The following is a 17,721-nucleotide window of genomic DNA, read 5'->3' as shown; positions in this document are numbered from 1 at the left end:
GAGGTTGAGTTAATCTGCCATGCATGTTGTTGGAATGTGGGAGGAAACTGGAGGACCTGGAGAAAATCCGCGCTGGCACGGGGAGAACATGCAAACTGCACAGGAGGGCCGGAGCCTGGAATCAAACCTTGCACCTCTGCACTGTGGAGGTGCGAACCAGTCGTCCCCCGTGCCACCCTTATGAACTAATAAATAAAAATACATCTTCAATTAAAAGATGACAAGAAATATTTTATATTTATACGACATTTATTGGTTATCAGATGCCAACAATCAGGTCTGCACACACTAATCAAAGTAACAGGAATTATTAAATAGGTCAAAGATAAACTCCAACAAAGCTCAACTATCCAGAGGAAAAATACAATTCATAATATCTCGTATTAAAGTACATTTTCAAAGCATGTACAATGTTTTTCTGTATGTTTTCATTAGTGCAATGTTGTTTAGATCCATGCCCCTGGCTCAAACATTGCAGCCTTATTTGTGGAAGACACTTGACCTCATCGTTGAGACATTAACCGTTGATCGTTGTTCAAACAATATAAGTGGAGCGAACTAATATTTTCTTGGAGTACATGCATTATAGTTGACCAACTGTCTTAGTTTTGCTTTATTTTGTTAGTGCGCTCATTATTGCCATTGGACATGTTATTGTTTTACTTGTAATTTCATAGTGATGCTAAGCATTGGAGCTTACTAAAAGAGACTGGAGCTAGCACGTCAAAGACAGGGAACCCCTTGACTTCTGCTTCACGTATCCATCTGGAAGTGTTAATTTTGCACACAAAAATCTTGTAATTATATTCGTGCTAGAGTTGCACTGAGGTGACCGGTCATTTATTTGAAAAAAAGCTAAGCCACACTTTTCGTTCAACATTTGTATGCCACACATGCCTGCAGCACACAGAATGCTGCAGTTGGGGTTTCCCCCGAACTTTTATTTTCCGATATTGACTTTTTTTTTCGATTAAACATCTTATTGAAGGTATTTTATATTGGTATATATGGCTCCATGTTATATATTTCTTAATTGCTGCAATCTGAAACAAAAACAGAACAACTGAACCAGTAGCAGGCAGAACATGGCCTCCTTTTAACATTCATCGGCATAGTATGATGTTCAAACATACATTTTTAATCGTGAGGAGAAACATCTGCTTGCAAAATTTCCCTCAGTGTGCTCTATTTGTTGATGTACCGTAGCCTAGTAGACCATTCTGTGTTTATTTACCTTTTGCTCACAAATAATAGGAGAAGAGAACACTGTCACCTGATGTGTTTGTTCATTTGTTGTGTGGAATCACATCAGAGGGAAATGAACTACATTTACTAAACCAACAAAGAGTTCAGTGCAGGAAAAGCAATTTACAGACGTGAAAGCACCCTAAAAGTAAAGCTTCTCTGCTCCCTACTGAGATCTGGCGTGATGTTCCATGATGTACATTCGAGTTTTTGTACATTGAATGTTTTTTTAAAAAAAAATGTTTTGCACTATTTGTTCATTGCTATGACTTTCGGACTTCGTCCTTGTCTCAAACAGTAGCTGGAATTCCACTCTCTCTTGATCAGCGATTGTATTGAATAGCAATATTCACTCCTGTACGCAAGTGTGGGACTGCCAATGTGGAGTCAACATTTTGGACTGGCAAATACTTGCAAATACTGTATGTTTGAACGTACTGTACTTGCAAATATGTTCAAACGTACTTTCAGATACATTTGAAAGTACTTCAGTACTTCTGTAGTCCTGGCATGTCAGTTTGTGTCAAGATGAATATTTCCAGTAGAAGTGCCATCAGTTCAGTCTGGCTCCACATTCAGCAAGCTGCGTTTGAGATCGGAGGCTGAGGCGCACACGAAAGCTGACATATGGGAGAGCTAAAATGCACCTTCTTAAGAATATTCTGTAATGACGTGATGAATATTTCACAGTAGGAATATTTTAGTGAGTTTGGAGTCTTTTCTTTTTACTTGCCCTTTTTTTTTCCGGCAGGAAACTCAAAGATAGGAGGCAAGGCAATAAGACAGAACTTGGCACTGCCTGTCAGTGCGCTATGCACGAATTCCACTCTGACACAAGTAAGGTCTCGACGGAAAAGCTAAAAACAGATTTCACTGTGTAATTTCAGTTCATGTTAACGGGCAAGCGGGAAAGTCACTGCTGAGTAGCTTTTTCATCTCAGCTCATATTAAGCAGTAAAATCAGATTTTACTATGGCCTTCAACAATGTTTTTCAAATACAAGTACAGTACAGAACATCGTGTATTTGTTTTTATGTCAGTGTGCGGCCCTTTGCCTTGCGTCAGTGCAGAGTCCTGAGGGCCGGCAAATGATCCGTAACTTCTACTTCGAGGCTTATACTGCTGTTGGTTGCTTGGCAACCCTCATCTTTTGCCTAAAACCGCGATAAGATTGAAAGGACTTGCATGGAATATAGATGAAAAAGCTACATGGAATAATAATAATAGAGACAATGAAGTGGTTGTTGAGGTGTTTTTTCCCCCCATAATTTTTAGATAAAAAAAATTCTATGTTGGGATTCAAACCTGAAAAATAAGCTTTAAAAAATCCACACCAACTACTCTTTGAATTTAGATGATCAAATGAGACACATTTCTATCCTCCTGATTGCAGGATTGATGTGGATGCTGTTAGTCTGCAGTCCATTTTATTTCCATTATTTCATTATTTTTTGATTTCCAGCAAACAGCTTCCAGGGAAAGGCAGCACTCGACTACACAGTATGACACTTTTTTGTTTATTTTAGCTTCGCCGGGGCTCATATTTGTTTGACTTGTATTAGACTGCATGACCAACTCTTAGATAGGGGTCACAAATTATTTGTCCTGCAGTTAAAAATGCGGTAAACTGCTTGTTGATGAATAAAAGGAATCTAAAAATCCTGTAAATGTCTGAACATCAGCTGTTTCTCCCTAAGGGGAAGATGTATTGATTGAACTTACTGGCTGGCAACTGTGTCACCCATTTATACGTATATACTGTACACACGATGACACGCAGTGTCGAGCCAATACCCTGTATGTTCTGCACCTGTGTATTTTTTTTATATATCCACGTGTTTGTAAAAGGACCGATTTGCTTTAGTAACCACGGTATTATCTGTCTAAATGTGTTCTGCCCTGTTTATGGTCAGATACTCGTTCCTTAAATGGTAAAAAACGCTACATAGATGCTAATTGTTACCCTGTATGCCTATGGTTGTTCCCATTGTTAGAATTAAGCTAGTGGAGGCTGTTCAATTTATTTAAATACACAATGTATAATTATCGTTGTTTTATGTTTAGTTTTTTACAGTAACCTTTTGCTGAGAGTGACAATAAACAGTGTGAAGCCTCTTTTTGAAGAATATGTATTACCACTGATTTGCCAAACCGGTGCTTGTTGTGAAGTGAGTTGAGTCACATGCCACCATGCAGCGCTCATATCTAAAGTTTGCACTCACAAGTCAAAGCAAAACAATCGTCCAATCAACAGCTCATACTTAAAAAAACTCAGGTCACTTGTATCTCAAGGCGCCACTGTACTACAGTGATTACAGTTGAACATTTTTTCAACGTACCCCGTTTACAAAGTTTTCACCTTTATAACGTTCACATTTCAAAGTCACAATTTCACGTCATTCATTTTCCATGGCGCAACCTTGAGCACATGGTCTGAAAAGATGTCTGGTAAACAGAAGCAAATCTCTCTGTGAAGACTGAAATTGTCTCTCACTTTCGAAAGGGAATTTCCCAGAAGAAGCTTAGCCAAGACTACCAACTGGAAAAGTCAACGATTTCAACAATCATCCGTAATGGCAACAAAATTTTGGCGCAGTTCGTGGCCAACAGATTGAAAGATGATCGGAAACGGCTTCGGGGCATGGCACATCCTGAACTGGAGAAGGCACTTTTCATTTACTGACTGAATGTCTTCTTCATACTGTCTAGACATATTTGAAATGGACATGAATGCACTATCATGTTCATGCTTTTACATTTATAAGTGTTCATACTGTATTATACATCGTAGTTGACGGCCATTTTATTGGAAATGGTTTCAACAAACTACCTTTATAACATGCAGATTTGTTATGTCCCTCACAGTATATTTGTAGCGAGGTTCGACTGTATATTCATGTTGGTATATGTTGATTTATATTGATCATAATGATTTAATTTGGTGATTATAATTACATTTATCGTTTTGCTCCAGATGTATGGAAAACAAATGTTTTCAAATACCACGGGGTGGTGACGAGCAACTTCAATCGTAACAACACATTGAAGGGGTGGGGGGGGGGGGGTGTTTTCCAAAAAACTAGATGTGTTTTCCTCAAACCAACTTCAGAATATGGCACACTGTATAACAAAGCCACACTTCCTAAATGCCTCCTTTCCTCGGAAGCGAAGGTCCAAACGAGAAGAGCAAATGTGTCTCTCTCTCATTTGGTAATGTTTGAAGTCATGAATTCAAATTCCTTGTTACTTGCTGCAGGGTCTTCTCTGCCTCGATCATTTCATCATGGCTGTATCTGCTCCTATTGCTGCTGGCTGCATGAAGAAATCTGCTCATGTTCTTAACTTGAGGATATCTCTGTTAATACTGAACTCGCTATTATTGGAATACTTTGGACTTTGTCTTTCTTTACCATAGTAAACAATTTAAAGGGAAGACAACTTTAATTTAATGGATGAATGTACATTTTATTTTGAACAAGATATAGGATGTATGAGTGTCATTTCTATTTATTCCAACTTTCCCTTAAACCACATTTTCCCCAAGTATTTATTGGAATGAGCTCACGGAAAAATGTTTGGGAAGTGTTGGTCTTTTGAGGAAAACAAACAAACCGAATGATACCAAGTTAGAATCCAACTGCTACCATGGTGGCGCTAATGTTCACAAGCTAGTAGTCACTTTGTTTTTCAGTCCGCCAAAATGTAACCTAACAGTATGTGCTGTTGCCTTTTTTCTTTTTTTTTTTCCCTTTTCTTTTCTTTTTCAAATGATGGTGCCCCGTCGTGGGCGGCACGGTGGGCGACTGGTTAGCAAGCCGGCCCCACAGTGCAGAGTTCCAGGGTTCGATTCCAGCTCCGGCCTTCCTGTGTGGGGTTTGCATATTCGCCCCGTGCCTACGTGGGTTTTCTCTGGGTACTCCGGTTTCCTCCCACAATTCCAAAAATATGCACGGCAGGTTAATGGAACACTCTAAATTGCCCCGAGGTGGGAGTGTGAGTGCGAATGGTTTTTCATCTACTGTATGTGTGTCCTTAGATTGGCAGGCAACCAATTCAGGGTGTACCCCATCTGCTGCCCAAAGACAGCTGGGACCTATCCGAGCACGCCCGCGACCCTTGTGAAGATAAGCGGATTAGAAAATGGATGGACAAATAGATGGTGCCCTGCCACCAACAATATAATCAGTTTGAAGCTTGAAAAGATGAATTTCTGTAATAACATGCATGTTATATTGGCGAGAAGAATGAGCAATGTCATCACATTGCCAGGCGTTATTAAAAACGTTATTGACATTTGTTATGCAGCACGTACTCTCAGCTGAGTTCAGTAAAATGCTGTTTCTGCATATTTAAAGAACTATTTGTAGTGCCGCCATACAGTTATTTCTCAAATGTAGCTTTCATGTACAAAATGTATTTTCATGGTCTTATATGAGATAATACCAGATTGGCACATCTGAGGCAATCAAAATGAAAAAATAATGAAGTCAAAATTGCTTTTTTTTTTCACTTGGGGAGTAACAGTACATTGAAATGTGTCAGATTTCAATTTGCTGTGCTAGGCTGTATGTAACAAGATCATGTGTCTCTCAGAATAACACTGGACTGATATTTTGGCTTCTGTATCCCTTGACATATGAGTGCTATTCGTGTGTGTGTGTGTGTGTGTTGACTATGTTATTGTGCTACCACACTGTCTCTCTGTTGTCCTCACTTCCTTCGGGCATCAGCGTTTTCCTCACGGCTTCACTCAGCTTTATCAACACCAATTGTAATTGCTTTGTATGTGTGATATGTTTGAAACCAACATTCACAGGCAGACTTTGTAATCCTCTGATGGGCGCTCTCATCCCTTTTTTTCTGACGTGTTGTAATTTTCAAAGAGGCTTGTTCATTAGGTCTGTGGAGATGTGTGCTTTTTGCTGACTTTGTTTATCCAAAGCCTGAAGCGCTTAACTGATCAATAGTATCCCAGACTGCCACTTCTACACACTGCATGTCAGGTTAAAAGCCAATATGTTACTTGCATCTCTTGAGTATACTCTATGTTTGACACAATTTTAATTGGGGAATGTGCCAGTATTGCAAAAGTACAGAAGAAACATGCACATAAATCATACGTATAAAAGTAACTTGTATTCCCTGCATGTGGTTCCAGCAACAACTAGCAAAATTGACAAAAATTAAGTATATTAATTACATTGCTTATTTGCAAATGTTGTGTCTTTTAATAAAAGAAACACAGAAGGCATTCTCAATGAGTCTTTTTTTATTTCAGGTTTTTTTTCGTCACCCCAAATATCATAGTAGTTTGCCAAATGTGATTACATTTTGATGTATGATGACCTGAATCTCCTCCTATTTTCTCTCAGGTCTGGATGACTGTCTCCAGCAGTATGTGAAGAGTTTCGAGCGGGAGCAAATGGGCGGAGAGCAGCTTCTGCACATCACCCATCAGGAGCTGGAGGAGTTGGGAGTTACGAGGATAGGACACCAGGAGCTCATCCTTGAAGCAGTTGATCTCCTCTGTGCCCTGGTCAGTCACCCTCTTCACCTTTAACCTTCTCTCGAGCCGCTTTTCCATTGTACTGGTTCCACACCGGAACGTACTTGCATGCTTCTATGCTGCTTCCGTATAAATGGAGTCACCACCCTCAATTTTACGGCTCCTGATTAACCCCAAATTAAATTCAACTATTCTATTAGGCTTTGTGTCAAACAGCACAAGCCATGGTCAGCTAGCATAAAACGTCCGTAGCAACAGTGGTATCATATCATGGGTTTGTGCCTGTTTGTAATGTGTTCTCTCCGTCCGCAGTCTAACCTGGTTAAGTGGTAGGCGGAGTCACAAAGTTGCAGCACTCGCAATCAATCAGATTGTCTCAAGTCAGCAGTGGATCGTATTTAAGTTCGGCTCTAAATGAAGGAAGGTGCCAGAGTATTGTTTGGATGCTGCTTGCCATTCCTGTCGCAACGTTGTTCCACTATAATTGGATGTGTGCGTGCTTAAGTTCTGCTGTCATCTTATGTTTACATTTTACCTCTCATCGGTGTACCAGATGGCCGATAAGGTTTTTGTTACACATAAGTACTTCTGTGATGTTCTGTTTCACTTTTGTAAATAGCTCTTTGGTCTACTCTGTCCATCACTTTGTTAGTGAGTAGTATCACTTGTTTTATTTCTCGCAATGACGTACTATAATTACGTTGTTTTGGGTTAGTGTTTTGTTGGCTTGTACTAACTTGTTGGAATAAAGTCTGTGCCACTGTTCTCAAACCCTTTTATCTCCGTAGTGGTCCAGTCTCTGGCTGTAGGGCCAACCTTAACAAGAAGGATCTTTTGTTTTCAAAAAAGTCACTCAAGGAGAATGGTAAATAATTTCAAAGGCATTAGGGTGAACTTTTTTGCCAAAATTCTGAAAGGTAATTTGGGTGCAAACACAACAGTTCCAAATGCATACCAGTCTGTGTTCACATAAAATCTTACATCTGCTAAAAAGCCAAACAAATGTCAGGAAAAGCCTTGTTTCAATCACATTATCCCACCTGCCTTTTTTCCACTCCTCCTCTTGAAAATATGTATTATTTTGTATTGAGCTGTACAAGTTATATGCCACATGATGAGAAAAGTTTTGAAATGATTTACTTTGGTCTAGTTTTTACCATGACAAAAACCTGGCATTTCAACAGTATCCGATTTTTTTTCATCCAAACAACCACATACGGCATGTGTGTATTTTCTTCAACCTGTTTTTAAAAAAAAATTGTACTGGCTATAAAATGGTTAAACCATTTTAGGCCGGCATTGTATGTCTTGACAGCCAGCCTGTGTAGTGCCCCTGCTCCGGATTAGAGAATTAGGGGGAATTAGGTGCGACCCTCCAAGAGAGAAAATGAAGAGCGGACCGGAGGTGTGAGAGGGGAAATGAAATAGAGAGAGCATGTGGAAAAAAAAATATGCATGATGCACCTTATCTCTCGGGCACACACTGATGGATTAGCCAAAGTTGTTTGAGTGTGTGCACGCATGTGTGTGTGCGTGTGTGTCTGTGTGTGCGTGCATGTTTGCAAACACGTGTGTGTGTGTGTGTGTGTGTGTGTGTGTGTGTGTGTGTGTGTGTGTGCAGTGTGTGCATGCTTGTGACTGTTAATCAACTTCTCTTACCTTTCCAATTTTAGAACATAGGAATAAATGGCACCCAGTGACAGTCATAGTATGGACGAGGACAGGACGTACTGTACACAATTCGTCATCATAACAGTAAAAGTCTCACTATAAACAATCACCCTGTTACTTCATGCTTTGTTAGCAAATCTCTATACCTGATGAGGATCTTAAATGATGGAGGGGTTTGAAGCAAGCAACAAAAAAACTCCATGTTGGGGTTTTTTTTCCGGTGCAAAAGGCTCTCTCCCATGAAAATTACCAACCAAGCATGGTGCAAAACTGCTGAAGAGCAAAAGCTAATTTTCTGCATATATATATATATTTTTTTTTACCAAAAATCAAATATCACATAAAATGTTAATATTATTAAGGTCCTATGTTTGTCCTGCATGTAATTTCAAATATTAGGCCTCCTCACGCAGTATGCGGCATAGTAAGACTCAGTGCGAGAGCAACTCAGCGGCGTATATAAACCGAGCATGATAAACTTCTTGCTGCTACAGATGCTGACTGGCTGTAAGTGGTCACATGATTTTCTAGGCGCCATCTTGGAGCGCTTCGTTCGCTGTCACTGCTGTCGAATGCAATTTCTTCCTCTGAATCTTTCATCATTTTTGGGGGGAACAAATATTGTGAAAAGGCCTGGCTGTAGGATGTCACACGTGAAGTGCCAAAGGCGAGATGCTCCACAGATTACCTGGGACGGCTAGAGACAGAACGTATAGGCAGAGAGCGCGTCGCCAGGATCGTTACAAACCTAATGACAACCCCTATCTTTGTGATTTGAATTCATTCTCCCTTATTCACTCTGATGTAAAAAAAAAATGAAGAAGACAAATCAATCGACAAGGCTTAGGAGTTAGTTTAGCTACAACATATTTTGTTCGCTTGTCCTTCTGGCACCACATAAGCTGCTTGTGTGATGCTTTTTACGTTCGCCCATCTATCAAGGAATCAACTTGTTTCAGCCATTTCATAAAGGGTGTGTTTGATTATTATTGGCTCACTATTCTGTTTGAGTAGACAAAATTGCTCTAAGGACTGAAACGTTCCGCACTCCAGTCCTTCAAACAGATTTCTTCAATGTCATTTTGAGAAAGATTGAAAATAATGGTCTAAATAGACAAGCTATTTTCGAAATTTGCAGCCGGCAATTGGCCAACAATGAAATGAGACAGCACAGTCACTTTTAAAAGTGACTCTTAGGAATGGATGGTGACTGTTTTGGATCGTATTCAACGGAGGACTTATTTATTGTAAATGTATGAGCATGTCATGAATTTACATTTACTTTGTCAGAATGCACTTGGTTATGGTAGCCTCCAAGTTGGTCCCGGTCATTGTCTTTCTGGTGTCCTTCACTTCTTGGCTTTCAGCAACACTTCCATTCTGTTTGTCAGTCCATATTATTTTTCACTGTAGTTTTTTGGGGGGCCGGGGGTTAAATTGAAGGCACTTCTTTTGATCAACTGTGGTTAAGCAGTCCTCTAAGCTGGGCTTTGTTCATAGAAAAGAATGAATTTCTGAAGTTTCCTCTTTCAGATGAATCTGTGGCACATATTTGTATGCATTTCATTGGAATCTTGGTTTGGAATCACAACGAAGGCCTTTCTTGTGTGGAGTTTGTAAATTCTCTCTGTGGGTTTTGTCCACATACTCCAGCTTCCTCCCTTACATATTAAAACAATTTCCTGAAGCTATGAATGTGCATGTGAATGGTTGTTTGTCTGCCTATAGTCTGCTTGTGATGGGTGATCAGACCAGATTGTACCCCCATCAGGATCCAGCTCACATTTGAGCCCAATGAGGGACAAGTGGTCTTCCAGATGTATAACTTGCGATCTGTGAGGTTGTGAATGGTTAATGTTATGATTTTCATATCATAAATGTTGTTTGATTGTAATTACGTGGGTCTGGCAATGGTTGGAATTTCAGCATAGAAGAGGCTTTTCCCCATTCCGCTGCCATGGTAACCGGATCGACATGACGGCAGTGGGGGGGGGGGGGGCTACTCTAATGGCATCGTCCTTGTATTATATTGATTGACACTCACAGGCACATATGCAAGCTCAAATTATTTTTCTCTTTGTACACACACAGATGAAAACTCACAAACACACAAAGCATCACACAATAAGCCGTGATGGGATGATTATTTGTCCTCTTCATTTGTGCACTCTGTCCCCAAGAGGCAGACACAAATGCCATACTGAATCATAGGGAAGCCTAATTGTAACACGCGCAAACACGTTTCTAGTTCACATGTTCATCCCCATTCCTTTCTGTACATTAGATCATAAAGAACATACTGTAACATATGCATGACCCAGTTTCGGCATTGCCAGTTGCTCTCTGTTCATCTTCTTTTTTGCCTCTTTGCTTCTCTAATTTGGTCCCTCACTCCTCTGGCTGCCACTGTGCAACTCTCTCCTTTGTAGTCACGGTGGTAGTGACTATACTAAATTGCTCTAGAGGCAGAAAGGAAATAGAGTCTAGATCTGTGCAAGTGTGCATGTGCAATTGTCGTGTCAGCAGGAATCAGCCTCTTCCCAGCAAGACATTTGCAGCTTGGTGGGTCTGAGTGTTTCTTTGAAGGGGTCACAGGGTTGAGTAGAAATGGGCTGTATAACCCGTTAGTCCAGAGAAGAGATTTTTTTCACAAAAGATGGAATATAAGGTAGAATTGTTGCATAAACAAAGTACACATTCACTTTATATTGGCACTGGGTGAGAGGTATTGATTTCTGGGTATGTTGGATTATTGTAGTTATAGGGCAGCACAGTGTATTAGTGTTGGCCTCAGAATTACAGGATTTTATGTACCGGTAGTTTACTTTTTAAATGTTTTTTTTTTTAATTGAACCACAAGCAACAAAGTGTGATCGTCAAGGTAAGAAGCAAATTCGCCCTTGCTTAACCCTAAAAGGAGAGGACAGGGTCCGTTGCACACCAATAACAAAGCCTGAATGTCAAGATAGAAGTGGATTAGCCTGGCTGCCATTTGTTAGAAAAATACAAATAGAGGAGGAACTGGGTAAGAATTAAAGGAGGGCGGATACTTCATAGGCTGTTGGTTTCCTTCATTCACTGTACTCGTACATTTCTGCACCAGAGACTCTCCATGCTGCGTTGTGTCATCCACAAGTACATTACATTTCATTTTACATACAGTTAAACATTATTGTAAATCAATATATGAAGAATACTGTATATACTTTATTGGTACAGCTGTGGCTGAATCTCATTTTTACTTGGAACATGTAGATTTTAATTGTGAAAGTTCACAGGACAGTTTTTTTTTTACATTCTGACATTGTATCTGCCTTTTTGTCTCTACCTGGCAGCTCACAATAATGAATCTTGTTTTTCTTCCAGAACTACGGCCTAGAGACAGAAAATCTCCGGACTCTGTCACACAAGCTGAATGCTTCAGCCAAGAACCTTCAGAACTTCATCCTGGGTAGGCGGCGGGGAGGACACTATGATGGAAGAGCTTCCCGGAGGCTACCCAATGATTTCCTCACTTCAGTGGTGGATTTAATTGGTGCGGCAAAAAACCTACTAGCCTGGCTCGACAGGTATGAACTACAAACACAATTGAATTTGGACGGTGATTTTATTTCATGTAATCTTTTGCGCCCAATAATGAAGCAATGAAGATTGACTACTGTAAATAACTCACATAAATGTACAGTTTGTTACGTACACACATAAGGTACGTCTGCACGATCTCGAGATGAATAGACAAGATGAATCAGAATTTATTTAGCAACATCAGAAAGAGCTGGGCAACACAGTGCCACAGTGTTTGGCATGACTAAATCACAGTCAAAAGGTCCTGGGTTCGAATGTTTGCTCACTGGTGTAATCAGCTGCAATTGACATATTGGATTTGTGAATTCATTGCAAAAATAATCTGTGACTAATCGATTATCAAAATAATCATTTGTGGCGTTCCTAATTTAGATTGGGAAAAGTTATCTCAGCCACCCCGTTGATAAATTAGCTGTGTAGTCTATCACAAACACATCTCAGTACGACACAGTCAATATTCTTATGTACGTGCTAGCATTGCCAATTTTTGAGGGTGGGTCCCTGTGCCTGTGCCAGCTCAAAGTCCAAAAGAAAATGTTTCAATTCTGAAAAAAAACCATATGAGAAGGAAAATACATATTTGTCTAAAAATGCTGAGGACTTCAGGCCTTATGAAGTTGAGGGAGCGCAAAAAGAGAAGAAACACTGAGCGTTGCGATTCTTTGTTGTTTGTACTTGTTTGCTACTGAGAATTGAGAATTTCTTACTGGCTGGACTGCATTCACTGTTTTCGTCCTTCATTTCAGGTCTCCATTTGCCAGTGTGACAGAGTATTCATTACTGAAGAACAATATTGTGCAGCTCTGCTTAGAATTAACTACCATCGTACAGCAGGTGCACCCCCCCCCCCATCGCCCTCTCCCCTACACACACACACACACACACACACACACACACACACACACACACACACACACACACACACACACACACACAAAACAGCTCCTACTTAAATGCAATCTAGTAACATTTTAAATTGAAGCACAGTGTTAATGTTTATATTGCATTGTGCATAATATTCCAGACCATTCCATGTTTTTTTTTAAATTAAAACTTTGGCCGACTATGCTACAGTATTTTAATCATAGTCTTCGTGGTGAAACTTGAAGAGCTAACTATTTTTGAGGTGATGCCCAATGTAATAAGTTAGAGAATCCCTGTACTCAACGTCTGTGTGTGCAAAAGCGGGTGCAAAACTGATTGCTCACACAAATGGATGTGGAAGCTGATCCACCACAGGTGGACACATATTGCATTTGCCAATCATGCAAAAATTGTCATGCAGTCCATTTTACACCTTATGGAAAGTGTCTATGCCAATAGATTAATTTGACATGCACAGTGTAATTCATCCAACCTGAGAAGAATTGCATCGGAATATTTTGCGTCTTTCAAGAAAGGTGCAAACCAGCATACAAGACGGTGTCAGTGCAGGGGAAATGAGAGGCGCTATAGCGTCAACAGTTTGGAAAGCGCCATAAACAAAATTTATGGTGACGTAGACTATTCACTCATGCACTTTTTGTGCTTCTAAATGATCAAAGGTTTGACTTAATGTCTTTCATTTCACCTGTAGCTATGCTAACATTGTTTCGTGTGCTACCTCTCGTTTGCATCTGCCTTAGAGATCTATTTAAAGTTGCAAAATCTGTTATCTGTCTCAGATCTGATAAAGCACATTGCTTGTGCAGATACTCTTCACAAACTGTGCAACAAAGTGTTTGGCAGATGTAATCATGAGTGCACCAAGTTCGTAGATCAGCTTCCACAACTCCACGGCCGGTCAAGTTGGCATCCATTTTTGAATGCGCAAACATTTTGTCAAATCAGGATTAACTGTCATAAAGTTATAAAAATAAGATGGCTCCTGTTTTGTTGCCAATACACCTAACAACGAGGAGTATGTTCTATGTTATGTGCTCTGTTGTGTTATCTTATGTTAAATGTACTGTAAAGTGCTTAGTTACAGCTGCAGCTGTTGTGAAATCGCAATCTAAAGTTGTATGTATTGTTTTCCCTGACACTTTTGATTGTTGGTGGGCTGTGAGATTTTCAGAACTTAAAATATATGCTTTGGCTCAGTAAAGGCGAGGAATCATTGCTCGAAAGAACAAAGAAAACAAACTGAAGTAAAAACTCTTGATGGACTACCAGATAAATTCTGCTGAGATGTGCCGATGAGATCTAAAAAAATTTTGTGACTTACAGTATAAAGCAAAAAATGTTTTTAGCTCACTCGACTTTGGAGGTTCCATTTAGTTTGTTTCAACTGCACCCATAAATGTCCACACGGAACTCCACATCCGTTGGTCTAGCTCAGGTCTGAAGTAGATCCCATTATTGTAGATTTGACTATGAGTGGAACATCTGCCCAGTGCCAAGGGCTGTTTGCAGCTGATGGGACAAGAGTGCTCTATCACAGCTGCTCCCAGCATGTTCATTGACTCGCTGTCAACCACAATCCCCAACTTCACTTAAATGCCTCAATGGAGAAAGAACATCTCGTTTCTCATTCTTTCATTTCCTGTCCTCCCTCTACTCCCCATAGTGCCTTCATGTAGATTACCTACATTTACACTTGCCCGTTTTCCGTGAATGATTGCTACTGGAGCAATCACTTATTGACTGGAACTGCTCTATTGGACCTCTTCCATGTACTGTGCTTACTTTAAGATCCAGTTTAGCGTCAGTGCCCACAGTCAGTCCTGGAGCCTTGCAGATAGCATCCATCCAGTCTTGCAAGGGCCAGAGTAGAAGCACAGCATAGGAAACCCCACTGGTGCACAATGGTCCAAATGGACGCATGGCTGCCAGGGTGCAGCAAGACACACAATGGGGTAAAACAGCCTGTACTAATGGATCAAGCAGATGTATTCACTGCTACCGTGTGTATCTGGTAGGCTGAGTTGGCTGCTTTCCCAGAAATAGATTAACAATCAGCAATCGTTAAATAACAATCTGTCAGGTTCACGCAAGTTGTGCTGATAGTTTTCGAAAAGCTAGGTAGACTGCTCTCTGCCTATTACTGAGTAATATACATAATTGGGACGCGTTACGTACAAAGGAAAATGTAGTGAAATAGTATCTTCCCTCCAATTGGCCCTCTATTTTCTCCCAAATTTTCCTTCAAGACTTTTACACCATTTTTCTTTTTCCACAGAAGGGTAGCCTCAGAGCAAAAGTTGAAATCCATGTTTGTTTGTTTTTCTCTTCTCACAGGACTGCACTGTGTATGAGACAGAGAATAAGATTCTTCATGTGGTAAGTTGCTTCTCCATCTATATGGAAGTCTGATGCTAATTCGAAGTTTGAGCCCTTGAAACAAAGAAGTTTACCATGTTTGCATTCATTCATGCTCACACATAGCACGATTAACTCGTTAATGCTGCAACCACACCAATATTTATATAGGACTCGCATACTCTTGAGAACACGTGCTCATCTTTCATGTACCGGTAGTTTAAAGAAGGTACTGGTAGTCATAACTTTAGAAAGGAGTACAACCACAAAAACAAATCCAGCTATTTTCTTTTCACGGTTGCAGAGAAGCGAGAGCCTATGTCAGATGACTGTGCGCAAAAGGCAGATGACAGTGATCTGGTCGGTAGTTAATCACAGGCCACTCATAGAGACAGTCAACGGTTTGCGCTCAAATTCACACCTATGGTCACTGAGAGGGTGATGTAGTGCAGTATAATGTGCCACTACGCTATCAGTGACCTATTGTAATAATAATTATATTGCTGAATGAATAATGGTCTAATCATACAAAACATTTTTGCATTCTTCATATATTAGATTTTAAGCGAGATTTCCTGTGCTTAATGTTGTGGTTGATGAGTATATGTCTGGAGGCGTGTATGTGTACTTTAAAATCTGTGAGAGCTTGGGGAGTTTTGTTGTTTGTGTATTAAACAGAGTGAGCAGCAAGTGTCTGATGTGGGCTGACCGTTTCTGATACGATTCAAGGTCAGGTGGAGGAAACCAAATAAAAAGCTATCAAGGGGAGATCACAGAAACATGTCTGACCTAATTTTGACTATAGCCGTAGATTTTATTTATTTTTTATTGTTGAATTATATTGTCAATATTGAATGAATACACTGTTGTATCATTCCATAAATAATAAACAGACAGATCGATGTTGAAGCATGCGGCATAGATGACATATTGAAGAGTGACAAATTGAAAAAGATAAAAACTGAACAGAAAAGATTAAGATAAAGATCACGTGAGTTTTGTTTGATTTATTTTTCTCATTTTGTGAAGCAGCCAAGTTTTTACATAAATGTTAGATTGATTGTCCTTGATCCACTCCAAAACTAGTTCATACATAGGGTACCTGGAGATTGAACTGCACATTCTCACTTTTTAGCCCATGTACTGGTGGCCCGTGTGTTTGTTTCCTCACAAGTTTGTGTCATGCTAGCACTTCACCTCCACTTTTTCATTTCTAGTAAAAGGGATCAAGCAAGCAACACCTCCTCCTCTTTCTTCTTTCATGCTGGCTCCCAGTTTCACACATAAACCTCCCACGCATAACCGAGTCACATGTTGCCTTTAGTCTCACACTCATGTGTGTGCGTGCATGCTCGCGTGCCCGTGTGTGTGTGTGTGTGTGTGTGTGTGTGTGTGTGTGTGTGTGTGTGTGTGTGTGTGTGTGTGTGTGTGGACTTCATTGTCTTCATCTTGCCCATCTTTACCTACTGCTCCTTTTGCTCACTTGGGCCTGTGGGTAGTGACGGTCCACTCCTGGCTCAAGCTTGCATACTCAGTAACACTGAACACTCCACTGGCATATGCTGGATGTTTGACTGCTCTGAAGCTGTGTCTGTATATTTCATGTAACTTGAATCCCAACCTATCATAGGTCATGACAGATTTAGCACGTCATGACAGATTTTTTTTATTTGACAATATTTTTTACAAAAACACTGGACGGTTTCCAAACTGGTCAATCATTGAGTGATTTTCAATTTTCAGTGGAAACTGCATGATCTACAATTGGTGGCAAAAGCAGACCGAAATACAGTATGCGACAGTAGCTTCTTGCATGTGGTTCAGTCTTATGCTCTGGTCATCCCTAGTGTTGTGGGACTTGTACGTTTGTCAGCTTCTGCTCAATAATGCAAAAACTCCATGCTACTTTTCACTAGACTACAGCCTGCAACGATCAGATGGACAGGGTTATTGTGTGTGAGTGTGTGTGTGTGTGTGTGTGTGTGTGTGTGTGTGTGTGTGTGTGTGTGTGTGTGTGTGTGTGTGTGTGTATACGTGTTTGTGTGAGTGAGGGAGAGGGTCGTGCACGAGTCTGTGCACCTGATGGAGCGTGAAGTGTGTATGAGTGTATGTGTTTTTATGTGTGTTCATGCATAAGGATGAGCACTATTACATAACGCTGGCCTAGTTGTGTGGCATTTTTTTCCCTCTTCCCCTTGATTTCTGCATTGGACTCTCAGTGCTTACCTATTGCCCTTTCTGTTCCTCTCCTTCACCTCTCCCAATCCGTTTTTTTAGAATGTTGAAGTAAATAGTCATGCATGCACTGATAATAGTGGTGGCTGTGTAAGTTTGATGCAAGGAGGAAAGGGGTTAAGAGAGTGAGGGAGGAGGGCAGAAACAGAGCCTAATCCTTTTGGCACCAAGCGGTGTCTGGCTTTCTGTTTGACTTCCCTTAAATCTCACGCCAGCCAACCACATAAGTGAATTTCTCC

General features: G+C 40.4%; 1 protein-coding gene across 4 annotated transcripts in view; it reads left to right on the top strand.

The window, feature by feature from the left end:
- The window catches only part of LOC147208684 (connector enhancer of kinase suppressor of ras 2), a 58,714-nt gene that overhangs the window by 11,258 nt on the left and 29,735 nt on the right, over positions 1-17,721 (top strand). For all 4 annotated transcript variants that reach the window (XM_086099279.1, XM_086099282.1, XM_086099289.1 and 1 more), the window contains exons 2-5: positions 6,618-6,781; positions 11,789-11,991; positions 12,754-12,841; positions 15,227-15,268. In XM_086099279.1, coding sequence (XP_085955405.1) covers positions 6,618-6,781; positions 11,789-11,991; positions 12,754-12,841; positions 15,227-15,268 — 497 coding nt within the window. The remainder of the gene's footprint in view (positions 1-6,617; positions 6,782-11,788; positions 11,992-12,753; positions 12,842-15,226; positions 15,269-17,721) is intronic.

The sequence above is a fragment of the Hippocampus guttulatus genome, chromosome 2 (genome assembly GCF_054856545.1).
Source record: "Hippocampus guttulatus isolate MCC_2025c chromosome 2, RoL_Hgut_1.0, whole genome shotgun sequence".
In the NCBI taxonomy this organism is placed as follows: domain Eukaryota; kingdom Metazoa; phylum Chordata; class Actinopteri; order Syngnathiformes; family Syngnathidae; genus Hippocampus; species Hippocampus guttulatus.
Note: the sequence above shows the minus strand (reverse complement) of the source record. Positions and strands in the feature narration are given on the sequence as shown.